Source organism: Oenanthe melanoleuca, chromosome 2 (genome assembly GCF_029582105.1).
Source record: "Oenanthe melanoleuca isolate GR-GAL-2019-014 chromosome 2, OMel1.0, whole genome shotgun sequence".
NCBI lineage: Eukaryota > Metazoa > Chordata > Aves > Passeriformes > Muscicapidae > Oenanthe > Oenanthe melanoleuca.
This window is the reverse complement of record NC_079335.1, coordinates 120,944,361-120,966,170: the sequence shown is the minus strand read 5'-3', so window position 1 is coordinate 120,966,170 and position 21,810 is coordinate 120,944,361. Positions and strand designations below refer to the sequence as shown.

The following is a 21,810-nucleotide window of genomic DNA, read 5'->3' as shown; positions in this document are numbered from 1 at the left end:
ATCATGTGAGAAGTAGATGTGTACATAAGGTTCCTGAAACAATGGAAGGTTTTACCTACTGCCTTTTTAAACATGTAAAAGTGAAATATTAGAAGAGTGAATGCATATTTCACTTTAAACATATCTCACCCTTCATACCTAAAATCATCTGCTTAATATTAAAATAACAATAATCACACCTGGAGGCCTTGTCCATCTATGGTGACAGAATTTGCTCTTTGCATTTTGTTCCGTTCTCCTAGTTTGTTCATTTGCTGGGGGCAGCTCTTTTCTTTTTTCACTGTTGCTTGTCTTTCCTTGAAAAGAGAAAAGGAGAAAAGGAAACAATTTAACACATTATACAATGCTACACAACTGTAACTGAGACTGTACCTTCACAAAGTTGTTTTTTTTTTATTATCAAGTAATGTCAGACTCTGCTTTAATGAAAATGAGATCTCAGTCAAGTTAATACACAATGTCTGGCCACTTCACATAACATCTATCTATGTGCCTGGACATTCCTTAATGACTAGGCAATAGATGGATGAAAAGTGTGCAGTCACAACACAAATTAATGCAATGATGTGAAAAGATAATCTGACATTACCAGGGTGCCATTTTGAAACTTGAAAGCCAATCATACAATATATCTGACTGCTTAATAAGCATATTGATAAGAGATCAGTAATTTTTCAAAATTTCATCCTGACTACTAGCAAAGGTTGGATGCCTCAGAGTACTTTATAACTTTGGGAAAATATACAATGGTCTAAATGAACCACAATTAACTAGCTGAGTAGCTTTTTATAAAACATGTATTTTGTATCAGAAGGAAACCAGAATCTACATCAGATTCTAAGCCGTTGGTTAACTTTTGATGCTGATACAAAGCACAATGAGATGGTTATTCCAAAGAGGAAAAACTCAGTATTATACTGTTGCAATCATATTTTCAACTGTTATCAGGCCATTTCAGATAACCCTGCATGGAAAAAAGTATTCTCATTCTTTGTATCTCATTTATTCTATTTATAAACTGCACCCAGCATGTCCTTTTAGGTTGTCCAAAAAATGCACCATCAATTAAGACAGCAGATGTTTATCAAACAGAATCAGTGTCTGCAGTCCCAACTGCGCCCTGCTTTCCTCACTTCACAAGTGCAAGGATACTTTAGACTATTCAAGGGCTGGCACAAATCTGCTGCACTAGAAAAGGAGCATGAAGGACATTGTTGCACCTCCTGCAACTGCATTCAGTAACAAGTTCATTAAATGTTACCATTTACATTCCATACCAGGCCAAACCCATCTCTCTGCTACTTCCCATAAAGCCTTGGGGATGGTAGTAGCAATTAATCCATCAAACTCTTTCAGGAGCAGATTTTACTGGTAAGAAGCACTGACACAGATTCTGTCAGGAAGGGAATAACTCCCAGCTTAATACGGTCCCTTCTAATACAAATGTGGACCCTGACCATTTTTATACCATCATCAGTTCCTGTAACTGAGACTAACAGAGTCTCAGCCCATATCTGAAGCAAACAGAGGTCCAGGTCATCCTAGGCTACTGTGGGTAGCCAAGTGCTTGGGGGAACGGTGACAATCTGACCACATTTTGTATAAAAGGATGGACAAACCTATCCCACTGGAAAAAACCCATAAAACAGGGGAGTCTACACAACTGTCTGTATACAGTGAGATTAGCTAACAGAGCTCTTGGATGCTTTGAGTAACTTGGTTGGTGTAAGATGAGGTCCAAGACTCTAGACTGCACAATCATTGTTTTGAAGAGAAAACAGTAGAAGCAATTAGAGCTATTCACCTCATCCTTAATTTAAAAACAAAAACACTGTATGTACCACTGCCTAAGAATTCACCAGCTCTGCACTAACATACTTAATGGTTTTTTCAGAAAGTAGAACCTGGATGAGGCACCCAAAGAGAATAAATTTTTTTAACTAACGCAAAACATTTTGCACAACAGATTGATTAGTCCCAAGGAGTGCAAGTAAGATAATTTTGTATGAAGGAAGCTTCATACTTTTTTACAAATTTAAGAAATTGCTTTGTGGTTTTAAACAACTTTGTGAATAATTACCCTTAAAAGTTACTACCTTGTATAAAAAGAAAGCATAACCTGTTAAATAGGATTTTACATTGTGGCCAAATCTGGCTTATGAATACTGCAACATCTTCAAAATTCAAATCAGATGTCAGTAAAGCAGAGAAAAAGTTAGTAAAAATTGCGATAACAAAAATCAGAGATGGAGAGCAAATTTTAAACGGTCTAGGAAAATCTCAAGCTAAAGGACACATTTGTGATAATTGAAAGAAAAATTTAGTAGAAAGTAACTGACTCAGCACACTGAGTTTGCATATTTAGAGAGGTTAAAAATGTTCAAAACAGGATAAAGTGTGCCACTAAAAATCTTCTTGCATATATCATGCTACTACTTAGAAGAAAGCTATTTATATACCACAGACCCATGCCCAGACCCACTGTTATTAATGACTCAAGTAAAATGCAGTAACAATTACCTAGAGCAAAGTTTTGCATACTGGGGTGATACAAATAGCAGCATGATACAAATAGCAGTAAATACCCTCAGCTGAGCTTATTCCTACGACTGCTTCATTACCATCCCTTCTCCAGTTCATATCTTCCATCCCATAAGCAAAACCATTGCTTGATTCACAAAGACAATGCAAGATTAGGTCATATATCTCAGATAACAAGGAACAAAAATATTCACGATACAGAATAGTCTAGAGTGTTAATGATTATGATCAAAGATGGGTACCTGATCTCACAAACACTGAAACCCTGCTTTATTCACTGATAATTTTCAAAGAAAGTACAAATAAAGTATTTCATATCATATTTCATTTCATATCATATGAGAGCACAGTACATGTCACCATGTCTATCAATACTGCTCTCTAAAACATTTCTGAAGAAGCTGACAAGAGATTCTAGATTTCCTAGAGTTATATATCCTGTAATTTTTAGATGTGTCACACTAGTGAGGATTTGACTTAGTTTGTATGACATATTGCGATGAATTGTATCATAACTCTAATGAATAAATCTCTTAATGGAACACAAAAAGATTTGCCACTTTATTTTTTTCTTTTTTTAATATTCTTATGTAGACCCTTTCTTTTACATATGGAATACCAGTTGTGCCTGACCTAGAGTATCTTTGCTTTGGAAACTAAAACATTACTAACATATCAGAAAGTGCAAAGAAATAAACAAGTCAATTTTTAAAGTCGATAAAAACAGTAGAAGATAAGAATGGATAACAGCCTAAAAATTCAAATAATGTTAAGACAAATCTGACATGCATTGAAAAAATGGGTTTATAAAATGCAGAAATTTATCTTACAATTCAAGAAATATTTCTATAACAGTTGTGCTGTTTGTTTTATCTTGCTAAATAAAGCATACAAAATGATCAATGTATCTGTGAAACATTTTGTTTAGTGGACATGCATGAGGTTGACAGAGCTACTTAATACAGCAATTCAGATGTTATTGTACATTTTGATGGCTCAAGAAGAATGAAGCTTTTTGATCTTTTGGTATGCGTCAGCGTACATACCTTCCAAAATAGTAAGCACCACAACAAAAATTTTTTCCACCCCTTTTTTCACTTCGCATATCTTATTTTCCCCCTTGAATTCCCACTTTGAAGTCAATATGCACTAGCTGGAGCTTCTACTATTCAGGACTGCTCCTGAGAGACCATTATCAGGTGAGAACTACTCAATTGCATCTATCCCATTTTCCAAATGAGAAATTAATTGACAAATAAGACAGGATTTTCCAAATAATAACCGGGAATATCATCTCTAGATTTTTGGTTCAGCCCCAAAATGCACTTCATAGCAGAAAGGATGTACAGTATCATGAACTATTAGTAGCTGAACGTTCATGGATGCCTCCCGCTACGCACCTCAGGGAGCAAACCTCCTAAAGTGGGAAGCGTCTGTTGGAAAAAGAGAATGTTAGGCTGCAGCACCAAACAGCTGGGATGGCAAAGGGCATGGACAGAGGGTTCACAAGGAATGTTACCTTGCAGCAGTCATACTGAACAACAACATACATGGTACTTTGTTACACTTTTACACAACTGGACTTTCCTGATGCTTTGGCTTTCATATTACATAATTTACACTCTGCAAAGAATGTGTGGGATCATTTTAACACCAGATAAAAATATTAGAAAACCTGAGGACTTCATTCTTTTGAACAGCAAAAAGAGATGCTTGATACCTAAAGAAGCATTTTATCTTCCAAGTCTTTGAATTCTCATCCAAATCAAGAAATTTTGTTTGAAAAGCCTTCCTTTGCTACAATTAACAAGGACTAACATCATTAGTCCTCAAAAACAGCTTATATTCTTTCTTTACAGAGAGGTGGAATCTTTTCCTTTACACAAAACACTAACATTTAAAAATACCATATTGTATCATAGCCATTAGGGTAAAAACAGATGAACAGTTACTAAAAACTTACTAAAGAGCTACCTCTTTATAATTTAACTGCTGACACAGACTCCAGGGCAAATAGAGCAACAACTGCTTTTTCTCACCTTGCCTTTTAATCAATAATTGCAAATATATTTTTTCTGGATTATTTCCTACACAAGATGATTTAAATCAATGCATTTCATAACATGAAACAACAATTTACTAATACATTATATAGAAATGCAAAGTCATTAATAAATGCTTAATACCATTACAGTTTGCCAGGTGACAGCTTAAAACTTGAGATTACTTCTCTATAATAATTACTATTATTATATATATTTTCAGATAAAACATATACCCTATTTGGGTATGGGATTGCATAACAAGAGAAGTATATTTTTATGTCAATATGTATAAACTAAAATAGTTATTTTAAAAAAATCTTATTCTAGAACTCCAAAACTTCATAGAAGATCAGACAGGACACATGGAATACCACATAAAGATATCCTCAAATGTTTTTAAGATGAAGACCATGGAAATTTAAATACATAAATAAATACATACATACATTTAAATACATAAATAAACTGATGATTTGGAATTCTTTTTAAGGAACTTGAAGGACAGCTGCTCCATGATTCCTTAGAGCTAATTTGTTTAATGACACGGGAATCTTTAAGGACATATAATAATAATAATATATTATTAATAGTATTAGGTACTCCTAGACTGTAATATTTTAAACCCATATGACATTCAAGACCCTGCTTACAAAATACCCATTCCATGAAATTTCTGTCCATAATTATACAATAACCAAAGAGAATTAAAGATTCAAAAGTCCTGCAAACTAAAAATAAAAAAAACATATCACCACTATGCCAAAACCATGGGCGGGCATTCTTATCTGTAGTATCTACTAGATATCACATCCAAGTAACTGTGATTCAGAGGACCTAAAATATTCTGAAAATTTACTTTATAAATTCTCCACATTTCCAGCTCTGTGTACATGCTCATCAAAAGACCCTATATTAGAATACCACATCATGCTGTCTTGAAAGCTCATAGAGCTGTAGCACAATACTCAGCTCTAAATCCCTAGGCAGAAGCTAAAAGTCATCCAGTGGACAAGATTATTATCCAATTCTCAGGAAAAATACCGTCCAGTGAGCTACACATGTCCATACTGTAAAGGAAAGTTAAGGATTCTAATTAATTTGAGAGCTGTCTTGAGAAACACATTTGAGGCTAAGGAAAGAAAAAAAGAAAAATCGCATTATGCCATTAAGAAGAAAGCATTTTGTCGCCCATAATACTGGTAGAGAAAATACATGCAACAAGACAAGGCTGGAATGAAGAATATGTGTTTAAGAATAACTTCTAAAACAGCTGATTGTTCCTTCTTCTGAACAAAGGATCACTATGTGATAATTTAAAATATATATTATGCTCCTTTTTAGTTTGCCTCAATAAAAAGGAAAAGGATTACACACTAAACCACAGTCAAGTCTTTCTCATTTAGCATGTTGGCCTCAGTTAATTCAGTTTTCTGTAGACAACTTGCCTGACATCTTACATCTCGCCATTCAATTTATGCAACAATGTATGGTCCAAGACTTTCAACTGGATTTGTAACTCCAACTTGGGCTATAGCAGGTGATTATATACACTGTCCAAGAAAGACAAAACTGTTGGAAAATAATTTTGAAAATAAAATCATATTAAACTCCAGTGGGAGAGGACGTAAGGAATAAACTTAGAAACAGGCATTTGTGATGAGCTGTGGGCAGGCAACTAGATATAACTTAAAATGATTGAATGGCTGCCATTTCAGTTTATCAGCATCTTATTATTTTAACATTGAACTGTGTTTGTCGAACAGCTAATTAGTTAGGAAGATACATTTTCCTCCAGGGCAATTATTAATTTCCTTCTGACTTCAAAGAAATGAAAAAGCTCTTAGCGTAGATAAGAACACCATTATGTTTCAAGTCTGATTTAGATTCTCAGAGAACTGAAGCTGCAATATGAAACACAATTGAAAAGCAAAAAAGTGGTCTGTTTTGTTTTTTAAATCTCTTTCATTGCGATGTCATTACTTAATATTCAACAACCAGATCTAAATTCAACTGCCCCCCCCAAGCATATATATTCAAATAACTTTTTTTTATAGTATCTTTGTTCAGAAACTCATGATAAGGCTAGTACTCAACTTCAAAGGATTGAGTTGCTCATAAAATGCTTACATTTCACTGACTTTCTGTGCTCCATGTTGAGCTTGGATTCAACTGAGCTAAAACTGATCTCTACTATTATAAAAACAGAAGAATCATTTTAGGATTAATAACTGGAAAAGGGATTAAGTACACTCATTTTTCAACCAGGCACTGCTAATTCCCTTTCTCAATCTCTACAACTCTGCTTTCCTATGTGAATAACGTCTACATACCTCACAGGAAAATAGTATTAGTAAAACATATTACCAGACATGGAAAAAATAGCTATTGAATATGCTGCAATTATAATATAGTCAATAGCTATTCTATCTAGTCCAAATACTGATAGTGAAAGAAAATTCTTGAACAGTATTTTCAACTTAAATTTTGTATTATTTTTTGCCAGAATGTCAACACACACCATATTTACACAAAAGTTTGAAGCTATAGATCGCAATGCATATTGTTCAGTTGAATAAAGTACATTTCTTGTATCAAACATTTTTAATCTGCTGTGTATGTTGTTCTACATGACTAAATAGAACTAGTCATAAACAAAAGTTTTTTAAACATTCATGGTTTCATATAACAAAATGCCAGAGGAATCAGATATGTCTGTTTCCTCCCCAAACCATATAGCCATCTATATTTTAAAACAACAGATCAAGTGAATTTGACTTATGATGGTATTTTATATTGGTGTATATAAACAAATGCATCCTATGATGTAAAAGAATTCTACATATTCTATATATATCAATTTATCTCTGTATATATATTCTGCATTTACACAAATTGTATTTATGCATACACGACTTTGTCCTAAAATGTTATAACATCTTCAATACCCAAAACAAAAGTCAAATTCATTCACAAGAGAAAAGAAACAAAATGGAAATTGTTTCAAACTTCTTATCCTGATGACCTATTTTTTACAGAATGCAAAATAATGAAGTTGGATATCAAAACACAAAGAAATGTAGCCAGTTTTAAACTTTATTTTTTCATTCCTTACCTTCAGTATTATACCAGATCCTCCACTTTTGAAATAAGTTGGTTACTATAGGGACAGTGATACTTGCCATACAGCAATGCTTACATTGTAAGCAGGATACCTTATGTTTTAAAATTTATTCCTTAATTTTATTTTTATTCCACAATTAGAAGTTTTAATTATATTTAAAAAAAATAATGCAGAAATTAAGTGAAAAAAATCATTGTAAAACTCACATATACAATAGGAGAATCAAAATCATAATGTATTATGAAATAAATACACATACTACTTATTAAATAGTAATCTTTTACTGGTTTGTTGGTGACTATCCACAGCTGTATCTATTGTGGTGGGAAATTGAAAATCTAATTACTTTTCTACAGACATAAATAAAATTAGAACATCCTATATGTTTATCAGTAAATTGGGCAAAGTAAAGGAAGGCATGAAATGAAGACAAAATGTGGGTTAGTGTTTTCCCTTTTCTGCCTTATAAAGGGACAGGGTAAGGGAAACTGTCTCATAAGCAGAGACCAATCTTGTTTTCTTCACTACTCACTCATCTCATTCCAATACCCAGTTTTAAACCTGGTTATGATCTAATTCTGTACTCCTGGTAGGCTAGGATTCAATTGAGTTAAAGATTTTTAACTCACTGCCAGTCAACCTTATCATGAACTTTCATTATGTGCATGTAATTAATTGGGTCCAATGAACAATATCAGTACTGAGTTATAGACTTTTTCCCCCCCACCATATAATTAGAATATAATTACCCACAGGATATCAGAATGATGCAAAACCTTTCCTCTAAATGTGCCCTCATTAGGAAACAAGTCTCAATGTACATTTATTCAATCAGTATGAATTAATTAAAATGTTACTGAAATAAAAGAGAGTAACATTAAAGTGTATCTGACATCTATTAAAAGACTATCACTTGAGATCTGCACACAGTTTATAACAAAACTCATTTAACTTGAACAAAAAACTTCACCATACAATAAGCCTTATATAGGGTAAACAGAAAAGTAAAAAGGACTAAAGTTGCCAGACTACATTTCATTAAAACATTTAAAATTTAAGCAGTGAGATATGAAAAATCTTAACAAGACATTGAATCTAGGCAGGTATGTGATGTTTTCATGATGTACACAGTACCAACTACATGACTTTCCCCACTGTTTTTTTTTTCAGCTGACAATGTAGGTTATCATATTCAAGAATAGCATTTGACAAGTTCTATTTATGTGTAGTTTTGAAGATGGGAGGGCCCTTATTTAACTTAGACCAGCCATCTGACTTCCACATGACAAGGCATTTTGGTTCTCTCTCCAGCCACTAAGAGTCAGTCAGCTGAGATCATTTAGGTAGCACAGGTATAGTGCCGTGAAATGCAATGTATGAAAAAGTCCTTTAACTGTGTAGAAATTGTTGAGGCTGGACTTTGCAAGAACTGAAGAAATGAGACATGAGAAATGCTGGTTGGAAAAAGAAAAAAATATGAATGTCCCTAGTTCTGCAAAAGAGAAAAGATGAGAAGGGATTTACCTTGAAGGGAAACTTAGGAGAAGGCTCTTGCTCTGAGATGAATACTGCAGTTTTCTGAAAGAAATCTGGACTTCCAAAGTTACAGGTTGAAGGGAGGGCCAAAATTTTTAGGAGATCAAAGATAAAAGATTTTTGATCTTGCTATTAAGGGAGGAGAAAATACATTCTTCTCTGACACCTCAAAATACTCAAGGATATGTCTGGTACAGCACACATTATGGTTATCTGCTTTTATTTACCTTCCACATATACACAGCATTGCAAGAATGTTAATGCTCAGCTGATCACTGAAGTTAAATGTTGACCTGAGTGAAGGACCCTTCTACTATCAGATTTGTATGTCTGAACATTTAATTTTTATTAACATACACACTTCCTATTGCATGGATAGACAGTTTTTACAAGAATATATTCACTGGTATTGTTGTCATTATTGAGAATGCTGGTGTCACATACACTGAAGTATTATGCTTCTCAAAAGGAATCTCCATAACAGGAAATGGAGACATTAATTAAAAAATCACTAATACAAACCATATGTACACTATAACCAACCACTCTCAGAAGAAATTACTATCAGCTAGGTCAGTGATATAGTACATGTAACATAACTAAACTGAGGATTTTAACGCATTTTTGGAAGAAACTACAGGATTAAAAAACATACTACAAAATTATGAAGTCCCCATTAAATCATGGTAAAATATATTTTCCATTCCGAACAATATAAATTGTGCTGAAACATATGTCTTGTGTTGCATTGTTGGTAACATGACTCCAAAACAGGAAAACATATTTACTTCTGCTTATGCCTTGAAAATTTGGAGATAAAACAACATATTCAAGGGTGATTTGACTCTAGAGTGGTTCTACATATCCTCTAAGCAACTTAACTAAACTCCAATTGTGGAATAAAAATCTTAATTCCTCTATTGCTCTTCCTCTCCTGAAAAGAAAATGTAGTTATGCCAATATAACTGAAGATAAAATTTCATGCTGAAGATTAATTCCATTTATACCAATGGCAAATGATAAATAACATTAAAAAGAAAACAATAGCTCAATATCAGAATCATAATTTCCAGATGCAAACTTCTAAAGTATGACCTCACATCCAGAGAATTAAATAAGGTAATAATAAAATATAATCATTAAAGTAATATTTTATAACTATTAATCAGAACTTTTCCAGATAATACTAAAATACCATAGAGATAAAATACAAAGCCACTCTTGTGACTTAAAAAATATTTTAAATATTTCATAAATATCAAAGATTTCCATTGGATTATTTCATTGGGAGAAATGGAATAATCCCACTTTACACACGTAGGAGGCCAAAATCAAGCATCTGTTCCTTAACAGATTTATAAACAAACAGCCAAAAAGATTCAGTAGAAAACAACAATAAGCACGAATATTACTCCTAATGATCAGCAACTGGTTTAAGATTAGGATGTATATTTTCTTTTTCTGCCTCCCCTCAATAAATTACACTTCCTTAAGTTAAAGCATTTCTTACACTTATGAAATATATTTAAAGAGGACTACTCATCTGTTCCTCTATGAATATGATGATGCTATGACTTTCATCAGCATAAAATATCCAATTTAATATGTGAATACATAAGTTAATTCTCAAGCTCTTTTTTAATGGTAAAACAGTCAGCTCTTTTCTATACAACCTACACACAGCATGCATTTTTATTTTCATTGAATTGAGTTATTGTTTTTGTGGACAGAGAAATTTACTGTCCAGGACTGCAGAATAAAATATACCATAATGTTGATGCATAGCTTACTGCAAGACCAGTGTCATCATTCTAGGTAACCTCCGGCTTAGATCAGAGACCTCAGCATTGCAGATATACAATATGCATCCCAAGCAAAAACTGCCCATAAGAATAACTTCATTATTCTGGGAAGTTGGATCTATAAAAGATGTAAAATGTAGAAGTGTTCTGCCTATACAGTTTCTGGTAAGTACAGTCTGATAAGTGATAAAACCTGAGTCAGCTTCAGTTATAATATGCCCCACAGAAGGTTCATTCTCACATGAAGGAAAATGCAATATGCAGAGGGTAAAACACACGCCTATAAACCCACCAGCCAGGATTTCACATTGTGTTTAAGGTTCACATAGTTCTGTGAATTTAGCAAACACCTGGCAGTCAGTCCCAGCAGCATTTTAATGTTGCATATGAGAGAAGATTACATCTGAAATTAATTACTCACCAATACTACTGGGCAGATTGATGTGGGTGGTAAAATATGGTCCTTCAAAGGTCCACAGTCACATTCAGGTTTCAGATGTGAAGCACACTTGTTATGCAACTATATGAAGACAGAAAACGAAGATTCAATTTAGATGTTTTGCTATTACAGCATAAGAAAATGGACATTCTAGAATAGGGTGAGTTTCATTAACCTAAGTATTACTAAAGTGCTGGAAGGAAAACAAAACACTGCTGTGGAAAGCTCCCTGGGATGGACAAAACTAACAGATTTCTACTGAAGTGAAGAACAATGGATTAAAGAAGTATTTTTCAGTTTGGAAATTGTATATGTAGATCAGCACACAAAATAAGAATGTTGCACAGCAGTACAGTAACATCAGCATACTGTTACTGGTGAGCAAAAGTTTCATTTCAAAAGAGAGCTTCTTGCACTGAGTAGGGGAGTTCTGTTCTACTACTAGTGAGTAACTTAAAGCAGCTTTTGGCACCATTGGTGTAACTCTGCTGCTTTCCTGAAGCTCATAGTGACTACAGACTCAAAGATAAGAACACAGGAATATCCTAATTTAAGCTTCGTTGGGTAAATTTTGGTCTTGATTGAATCAGTTTTCAGGTTTCTATTGGCTGCTGAGGAATTGGAACTACTTTCCTTTTTCTAATTTATGCCTAGAATTCATCCAGTTTTCTTGAAAGCAATGACAATAATTCTACTCTGAAAACATGAAAATATCCTCAGGTCTGCTGACAGGAAGACCATTGGCTGACTTCCATTTTTTTACAGAGGTTGAATGGACAAATGTGCATATAACAGGAACATAAATTGTAACAAGTCATGATAAATGATTAAATATTTTGCATTGCCAGTCAGGAGTTCTTGTTCATAATTTAGAAATTTACTCAATTAAAATGACTAAATATTCAGCCACGCAGTACGAAGGCACACTTGTGTGCTTGGATCATGAAAAGCATTCACATTTAACTGGTATACTTCACAGTATCATTAGAGATAGCCAGAATAAAATAAAATAAAATTAATATCGTAAAATTTTGTGAAAGCTTGTTTTTCTAGACTTGATGATTGTAAAGGTATTTTCCAACCCAAATTATTCTGCATTTTAATCTCTGTGTAGATTCAATAAAATGCATTAAGGTGTTCAAATAGCATCCATTTCCCATAGAGATGGATATTTTTGAAAATATATGCATATTAACTTTAAAGAAATATAATCGGGCTAATAAATATCAGGAGCTGTGAGGTAAAAATCTTATTAACAAGTGATTTATCTAGTATAACAGGTAGCATACAGCATTAGTTTAACATGTTCAAAAGCTGTTACAAAATCTGTAGTTCAATGCCTGCATCTGCAAATCACGTTTTTTCAATGACTGACTCATTTTCCCTTAAATGGTTTAACTCATATGAATTCTATCAAAATTAAAATAAAATTGTACCAATTGCTGATGTAGATAAACTTCACTGGTAATATGGTCTTCATAAAATTATCTGGTACAGTTAATTTCAACAAGACATTTCTGAATTTTGAACTGAATGACACCTAATATTAGCCTTGTCCATATTCATTTACACTGTAAAGTTACCTTTTTAGGCAGTTACTTAGCAACAGAAAATAAAAGTCTAAAGAGTTTTGATTTACTCTGAGTATTAAAGCCTTATTGTGGGGGTATTTTGGTAGCCCTGTAATCTAAATCATTTGTCATGCTAATTCTCTGCCTCAGTGGTAAGGCTACTTGTACCATAATTAATGCACACCAGGCCACGTTACATCAAATAAAAGTATCTTCACACATTCAGTGGTAATTAGCAGCTTTGCTACTCAGTGGCATGCAAACTTATCTATGAAAAAATAGCTTAATCTTCTTATTAGTCTCTGCTGATCTCTGACAACAGAGTTGGCACATAGCAAATAACAAAGGGTAGAAGAAATGTAGCTTGAATGAAAATAACACTTTGGCACAAAGAAATGAAAGAATATGCATGCCTCTTAAGAAAAACCCCTGTATTTCAGCAGGTTTTAAATACATTTCCCCAAAACTCCTTTATCCTAAACCTATCTCTTGTGAAACATTACCTCCCTCACAAACCTACAAATCAGGAAAAAGTGTATTTGCTGGAGAGAAGATGAGGGGAAAAAAATCAACATGACCATGGTGGAGAACTACAAATTATATGGAAGAGGGATCATGGATTTGGCAGAAAAGTCAGTATAGCAAGCCTCCTTAGTGAAAAACACCTCTAAATTTTGGGACTTGAGTCAGTTATTTGAATAAAAACTCAAAAATCATGCATCTGTTAGAAATTCAAACCACTTTTTTTTTTTTTTTTTTTTCTGTAATAAACAACTACTATTAGAAAATGAAGTTATTACAATAGAATATATCAAATGCAGAGAATTACAAATGAATAGTTTAAAATATAATTTTCAGTATTTACAAATACTCATTCTTCACTTGTGTCTAATTCACATCTGAATCTATAAAAATAAATAAAAATAATATTAAATTTATTTGAAAATGCAAAATTACTTTTTAAAAAGCCTTTAAATTACTGATGGAAATAAACTGAAGAATTGTAAACCTTAGTGCCAACATTTTCAATTTCAGCTGTCAAAAAACACACACCCATTTTTAATTGGAACCTTGACAGTTATTTAGGCATTTAAATAAGCACACAAGCATCCAAGACATTTTCAAAAGAATTTATCATTTTTCTTTAGAGTAATTTCATTTATAAATAATTCCTCAGTACTTCTTCAGTGAATAACAGTTCTTATGAAAATCCTCTAAATCTTGATGCACAACTGCAAGGAGTAAAAGAACTTTACAAATCTGGTCTAGATCCACATGAACTAATGAGAAAATAATTTCTACTGAGAAAGACAGAATTTGCATAACTTCCTTTGACTTATATGTTACACAATATATATTTCTTGAATGATATAAACATATTATACAGGTGTAAACACTTCTATATCTACAGCAGAACATCCTTATTTTTCTTGCTAAACACATATAGCATTGCCTAAGTTTAATTATCTACATGCAAAACATTTTGGATTGGGTGTTTTACTCTTTACATAAATTATCCAAATTTTGACAGCAATCTGGACTACATATTTGCTTTCTTCTAAAATATTGTTTTTTAAGTAATCATAACAGCTTATCACTGAAAGCATCCTGGATCTATTTTCTTTGATGATGCTTCATATTTTGTATTCTTGTGTTAAGAAAATATGTCATAAAACACCCAAACTTTTATGTTTAAAACAAACATTCACTAATGCCTCAGTTTCATATTATTATTTAAAGCACTGAACAAACAACTGCTGTTCCGTAACAATAATAATAATGATATCAGCAAAACCAGCAAATACATGCGAAGAAGGCTGAAATCTCTCCCCATTTAGATTTAAATCCTGCCCTGGCTAGAAACAGAAATACTGGCACTGCTCCTTCTAGCATGAAGATCTCACTTATAAGGGCAGTGTTCCCTGAATGTCATTAGTTCCAGTTACTGGTTCCTGCTGAATAAGGAGCGCACAAAAGTTGTATATATCTGACTTGGTGCACAGATTAGTATATTATCAGCTTGTCTCTGCTATTATTCCCAAACACTTGGAATCAGTGTATCCTATCAGATGTCCTCAAATTCATTTGCCTGTCAGTACATCACCAATTAAACCCACTGTCACGGTGACTTTGATTTTTCCTGGTACTGAAAACCCTTTCGTAATTTTTCTGCAGTGTAGATTGGGAATTCTGCTCTTGAGTGGCACAAGTTATCTTCATATGGATATCACCATGAAGAAAACTTGCTCAATGACATATGGAAATAAGCATTTCATGACATGAAATAAGCACATTTGCTTGCCACAATTAAGAAGTCCTAGGAATATTCTGCAGATACCATTCCTTGAATACACACTAGTCATTGCTAATGACTAAATCAAATGAGACGTTCCAGACTATGAGAAGGACATTCAATTTTTATCTCTCCAACCTGTGTGAAAGGTTTTACTATAGTATACTCACTGTAATCTGACACCAAACACAGTGAAGTCCAGTCAAGCCTTGGTAACATTTTATAGTTTTGTGACACTTATCACATTTTGTTGGACAGTTTCCTTCTACCCAAAAATGGTGCATTACCTGCAAAAGAGAAATGTGGATATACATAGAGTTACTAAATTAACAGGCACATAGCAAAGTTATATGCTACTCCAAACTTACATCAGTATTCTTTTTGGACTTCACATATGTTTTGATGCAAGATGCAGGAGCTCTGGAGACACAGCGTTCATGGACTGTATACTTGCAAACTGAAAAAAAAGGTACATGTTATTAGATGTTGTGGCAATGGTTTTTTCTGACTACAATTCTATGAAAAAAATAACATTACCAGCATGTCATCTCTAAATAATCAATCCAATCAGTCAATGAAAACTCAAACAAGGCTGCTTTCTCCATGGAATACAAAAGGCCAATTAGAACAGGAAATATTATATGCAAGTGAGAAATCCAAGAATGCACTATCATTGCATAACAGGAAATCCTTAATTAAATCAGACCTTGATAAATTTTTTCACAATAATTCCCAAATGACAAAAATATTAAAGACAAATCAGTGACTGCGAAATGGCTTTGTGTCATTTGGTAGCAGGAAGAAATATCTATTTTATGAACTATAGGCATGAGAACAGCTGGCAAGCACAAAAATAAAAGCCAAAGAATTTATGTTGTTCCTACCATTGATTTATAAATCAAAAATGGCTGATTAGTCCATTTTTGAATAGCAAATATTTTCATGCATTCCATGTAATCACCATAACTTTGACTCTTGTTTTACAAAATACCAACTCCTGAGAAGCATTTTTTCCCTCCTAAGTCCTCCAACACTAGTTTTAGGTAACTGCAATTGCTGACCAGGTCTGTTAAAGATCATGCTAGCTGCACTTGGAAAACATACAATGCAGGGCACAACGCAAAGCTCTCCTGACTTCAACGATACAACGGCGCCAAGATCAGGAAATAATGCTACAGCTTATGCCTGCATTCAATAGAGTCAACTATTAAAAACTGAGAATTAATTTCTCCCTGCATGGTATATGTCTCAGGCTTTTGACCTCGAGAGCAATTAAGCACAAAGTACTTCTAAACACCTTGCTTGCACCTATTACACAAACCCAGTGGGAGGCACAGCCATTAATCAGACAAACTGCAGGGAGTAACATTGTTGATTGGACCATGGAGGGATGGTGAGGACCCCTGTGGTTCCCCCTTTTTTTTTTTCCTCCCACACAATCTAAAATGCAAATAATGAAATCTATAGCAATGCTTTGAAAATATGCTGGAGAAAAAGCTTAGCTAAATAAGGAAATAGTGGAATAGTTTTGCAAGTAGGCTCATGCCTCTTGCTGAATGAAGTAGTTGAAAGGAGCATGTTCTTCAGATACTCTGAGACTATTGTTCTCACAAAATAAATGCCAACCATGATAATAAATACATTCACAAAAGACACATTGCAGCAGAAAGAAATTACAGGTCTTGCAAGACTGGTCTTTTTAGGACAGTTTATGGAAGTGGTCTACCTATTTCTGATAACTACTGAAGGTGATCTACATTAGTTGCTCAACAGAACACTCTTTCCAACATATGTGGGTCTTATTTCTTCACAATATCATTCTGACAAAAAAAGACTATGAAAAAATGTAACATTTCAAAATCTAATAGTCAAATCAGTATTATATATATATTTCGAGTTAGTGTCATCAGCATTTATTCATCCCAAGTTATGCAATTTCTATTTGTTTGGATTTTAATAAATGTATCTTTCCTGTTTCATAGTATGGTGAATGAAATTATACTATGTGAAAGTGCATACAAGGATTTAAATATGAATTATATTTCATAGAGGTCTGTGGCCCCCCAAGGAGAGTAATGATCAATTCAAAACCCTCATTCATTCAGACTAATCTCAAATTAAACCAATAGAACTGCACAGGCAGAAAGATGCTCATCAACAGTGAGGGACTGTCTTTCATACCAAAAACAGACAAAGTCAGTTACACTAAGAAACAGATTATTTTACCAAAAATAAAAATGAAAGGTGACTTGGTACCATCATGAAAAGAATACAGTTGTGTACTAAAGATCTCATTAATCTAATGGAGCAGGGCAGAACATGAACCAACCATTTAAACCATCTACAAGACATATTCAAATCAGCAAATAGGTCTAAAAAAAAAAAAATTATCATTGGAACACACCATAAAAGAAAGATATGGATCCCCCATTTCTGGAAGCTCTCCAGTGGAGACAAGGTATCTCTCAGCAAGCCCCAGTTTCTCAAGAGACACGTTAGGTGGTCAAACACAGATTGAGAGTTTATCAGGAAATGCATAGATACAGCCCAAGGTATTGAAGGGTACCAACTGCATCCACTGGCCTAATGAAGGTCAAATTAGATGCAGTAGCTTTTCTGTGTTCCTTTTCTTAAAATCTATAATCAGCACGTGGATTGAGATTTTTAACTACAAAACAAATAACTACACAAAACTTCAAAACTTTTACAAAAACTTGATTTATGGGAAACTGGGATTTTCACCTTCACAGTTAACAAAAAATTCTGTGCAAAATTTGAATAAAAAAAATGTGGGACTTAGATGATTGTCAAGTGATACCTATAGTAGAAGTATTAGTAAAAATAAAAGAAGAGTAACAAAAGTATGAAGTTAAACTTTTTCTTGATACTCTTTAATAAAAAAACAAAAAAACCATAGCAGTAAAGAAAAAAAGAGCAACAGACACCAAAGGGAACTAACCGTGATAACCCTACAAAAGCAGAAAATTCCCTGAAACAGAAAATTTTAAAGACAAATATCCTGAAAAATAAATTAAAAAAAAAGAACAATGAGCACTCAAGCAGAGAAAATGAGGGGGAGACACTATTGTGGTGGCAATGCTTTTGTAAGGGGAAGTTACTAGTTCTTTGTTATGCAGCAAGAACAACATTTCTGGGAAGAGACACGTAAGCAAATGGACACTGAAATGCTTATACTCACAGGAACAGCAGAGACCTTGCTTGCCTACTCCGATCAGCATGTTCAAACAAAGATTACAGTAGGCAGGCTTGTTGAAGTGCTTCAATCTCCATACATGCTGCCCATCATCTTTCACATTCTGCACAGGACATAAGAGAAACAGATTTCACTTAATAAAATAGTGAAATATGTAAGTGCCAATAAAAATTGGAGATTGACTCAAGAACATAAAAGACAAGCTGTTACTTCATTTAAGACTCTGCACCAGAACACAGCATAATCATTCTAAATACACAGGCAGTGATACAATAAAAAAATTCTTCAGAATCTCATGGACATCCACGTGTTTCGAAAACAACTCAGAAAAAGCCACCAGACTGCAACACAATGATATCAATGTATCTAGGCTGATATTAAATTACAACTGGTATTCAGAATAATTTTTTTCCCTAAAAATAATGGTGCTGCAGGTCAGAAGTTAAAATTCCCCAAAACAATAGAAATCCACACAATATTCTTAATGACTGTCAGAATTCGTTACATACATCACATATGTGAAACAGGAGAACCAACCACACAACAAGAACTATTCCCAGCCTTAAATGAAGTTAATCTGTACTGCCAATTATCTATCAAAACCCAAGTATTTAAGGGTGAGATTTGCATCTTCGACCTCTTCTCCAAAAATGGAATTTACATTTACACTTAAGGCCAAGTTTTTCAGTCAGCCGTTGCACTACACTCAAATCTTTCACAAATAAACTGATCAACTCACTGGCACTTACTACTCAGGGGTCCACTGTAATTTACATGAATCTCTAAAATACTATAAAACCCTTCTTTTTTTTGAAACTAAGCCTTCTGTTGGATGATTCTCCTCTTTCTTCTTCATGGAAACATTCTGTGGGCCTCTCTGTTTTTCAAAGGTTTAAAAATGATGTGCAGTTGATACAGATGTTAAAATAATTCTCTAAATTCCTGGCTTCTTGGCAATACTTGCTATCAGGCTTTTTCTTTTCCAAAATCATGTGAGGTTCTGATTCTAAAAAAACCTAGACAAACCTAATGTAATATCACTAGATTTTATATTAAAAAAATGATTTCTCTTTTACCAAATATAACATCCAATGGAACACAGGCAGTTAATGTCCATCACCAGCTTCCTTGTGTATTGCTGAAACTCTATAGTCTTCTTGGTCATGTCATTGCCAAAAGACCAAATACTGCCATATAGGTAAAAGAAGTCACACCAATCTCTGTTTCACAGAAACCACATCAACAGCTGACTCTTATCCAGTTTCTGATTTCTCACATCAAACTACTATTACTTGTCATCCCATATACACAATATTCCTGATTAGGTTTTCACTGATGAGAATAGCCAGTGTACATTGGTGAGCATAAATTTTAACAAAAATTTAGTTTTGTCCTATATTAGCACATACTATATGAGTTAGGTCCTTAAAAATCAGTATTGCTCTATTCTTGGAGTTAGGAGTTCATACAAGTCAAATATGATGAAGACTTCATCCTCCTTGTGGGCAAAAAAGAAAAATCCTGAAGCAAAATAAGCACTCTAAGAAATTAAGGATGTTTGGCTCAAAGCTGGGTCTCAGCCAGGACACAACTCTGAGTATTTCCTGCAAGTTACCTAGAAACTGAAAAACCTGAAGTCCATTAAAATTTTTTTTTTTTTTTTTTTTTTTTTTTTTCTCTGCTAAGGTATCAGGATCAGAGCATAAGTAAGAGCTCCCCCAATATTACCAGCAGGAGTTCAAATGCCATCTCTGACAGCTGGGCAATGTCAGGGTCCCCTTTCTGCAGCAAAAGCACAGCAGATGCCTAATGTGGGATTCTCAGGCTGGCAAAGACTGTGGAAGTTTTCCAATTTCCCCTGAAGAAGCAGAAATAGATTCTGCAGCTGTGAAGCACTAGAAGCCTGTCAAGCTCCTTCACGACTGGCAGCTGAAGAGGATGTATTCCATTAAACACAGCTCTCTAACTTCTATTTTTCTTCCCATCTTACTACCATATTCCACACATTTTTAAAGTATTGTTAAACTACAATACAGTATATGAATTTCAAGCCTTCTGAAAGTAGGCAATTATTCATTAGACAACAAAGACCATGTAAATCCTTCTGAGAAAACAGTGAAAAATGCACACTTCAATTTTAACATCACTCAGGTCATCAACAAACACAGTTATACAAGTCATACAAGCACTTAAAATGTGAGCTGACCAGCCTTCCTTAGCAAAATGCCTGCTGTTTATGAAAATTAACAGAAATTAAAACTTATGCATAAGATTGCCTCTCTTCCACATTAATTTTGGATTACTTTTTCATTTTCATTTTATTTTTAAAGAATGACCATTATATGTGAATATGTCACTTCTTATTTGAACAGAACATATGGTCTAACTTAGCTGGCATTTTCCTTATCAGAAAAACAAACAAGTCTTGATGTGGGTGTTCTGCCAATTAAAACACTTAGCTGTGTTACAGACTGCAACTGATGCAAATCCATTACATAAACACAATGCACTTTTGGAAAAGAGCAAATTAAATTTTTGCTCTTGTGCACTGCCAAAAATAAGCAATAAAGTGCTGCATATGATTATGCATGCACATAACTTTTTAAAACACTGCCAAGAGAAAAAAAAGACATAATATGAAACAAAGTCACCTCAATGCAAGTCTTTAAGTATGAATAAAATCCACAATTCTAACACATCAGTGCATTTACTGACATTAACTCATTTTGCTTCCATATCCTGAGAAAGAGTTTAAAAACAAATAGACATTAAGAAGATCTCAAAGCAGCGCAGGTACAGTAAAAATGTCTTCCTCACTTCATTATACACATCACTGAAAATCAAGCCTCCATATGTCATACTCAGACTTCAACACATAATGACAATAGTAACATTTATTTTGTTAACAACGGTTCTCTTAACTCATGGTCCTGACCCTGCTACCATGGATTTGATTGCCAAAACTACCTGACCTTAAAAAGCAAGTCAACCATAAAAGAGTCAACCTTAGAACTAGTGGAAAATTTTATGCTACCACAGACTTTAGCTACACATCCCTAACTTGGTTTAATATTAACTTATGTCAGCTTTTTAGATATTTATGCATAAGGTAGACAAAGAGATCTTCAAGATTTTGAGACTTTAAAAAGGTAATAAAAATCACTGATAAATTTTGATCCCAGCAAACATGCCCTCTTAAATTAGCTACAGAGGGTCTAAAATACCAGAATATTCAGGTTTTTTCTATG

The 21,810-nt window shown here is 33.7% G+C and overlaps 1 protein-coding gene across 4 annotated transcripts in view; it reads right to left on the bottom strand.

Moving 5' to 3' along the window:
- The window catches only part of DGKB (diacylglycerol kinase beta), a 382,002-nt gene that overhangs the window by 218,992 nt on the left and 141,200 nt on the right, over positions 1–21,810 (bottom strand). For 2 of the 4 annotated variants that reach the window (XM_056485298.1, XM_056485299.1), the window contains 6 exons: positions 18,548–18,665; positions 15,717–15,805; positions 15,519–15,635; positions 11,467–11,565; positions 3,942–3,974; positions 180–296 (listed from right to left, as the gene is read on the bottom strand). In XM_056485298.1, coding sequence (XP_056341273.1) covers positions 180–296; positions 3,942–3,974; positions 11,467–11,565; positions 15,519–15,635; positions 15,717–15,805; positions 18,548–18,665 — 573 coding nt within the window. The remainder of the gene's footprint in view (positions 1–179; positions 297–3,941; positions 3,975–11,466; positions 11,566–15,518; positions 15,636–15,716; positions 15,806–18,547; positions 18,666–21,810) is intronic. The other 2 variants (XM_056485300.1, XM_056485301.1) reach the window with 1 other exon arrangement.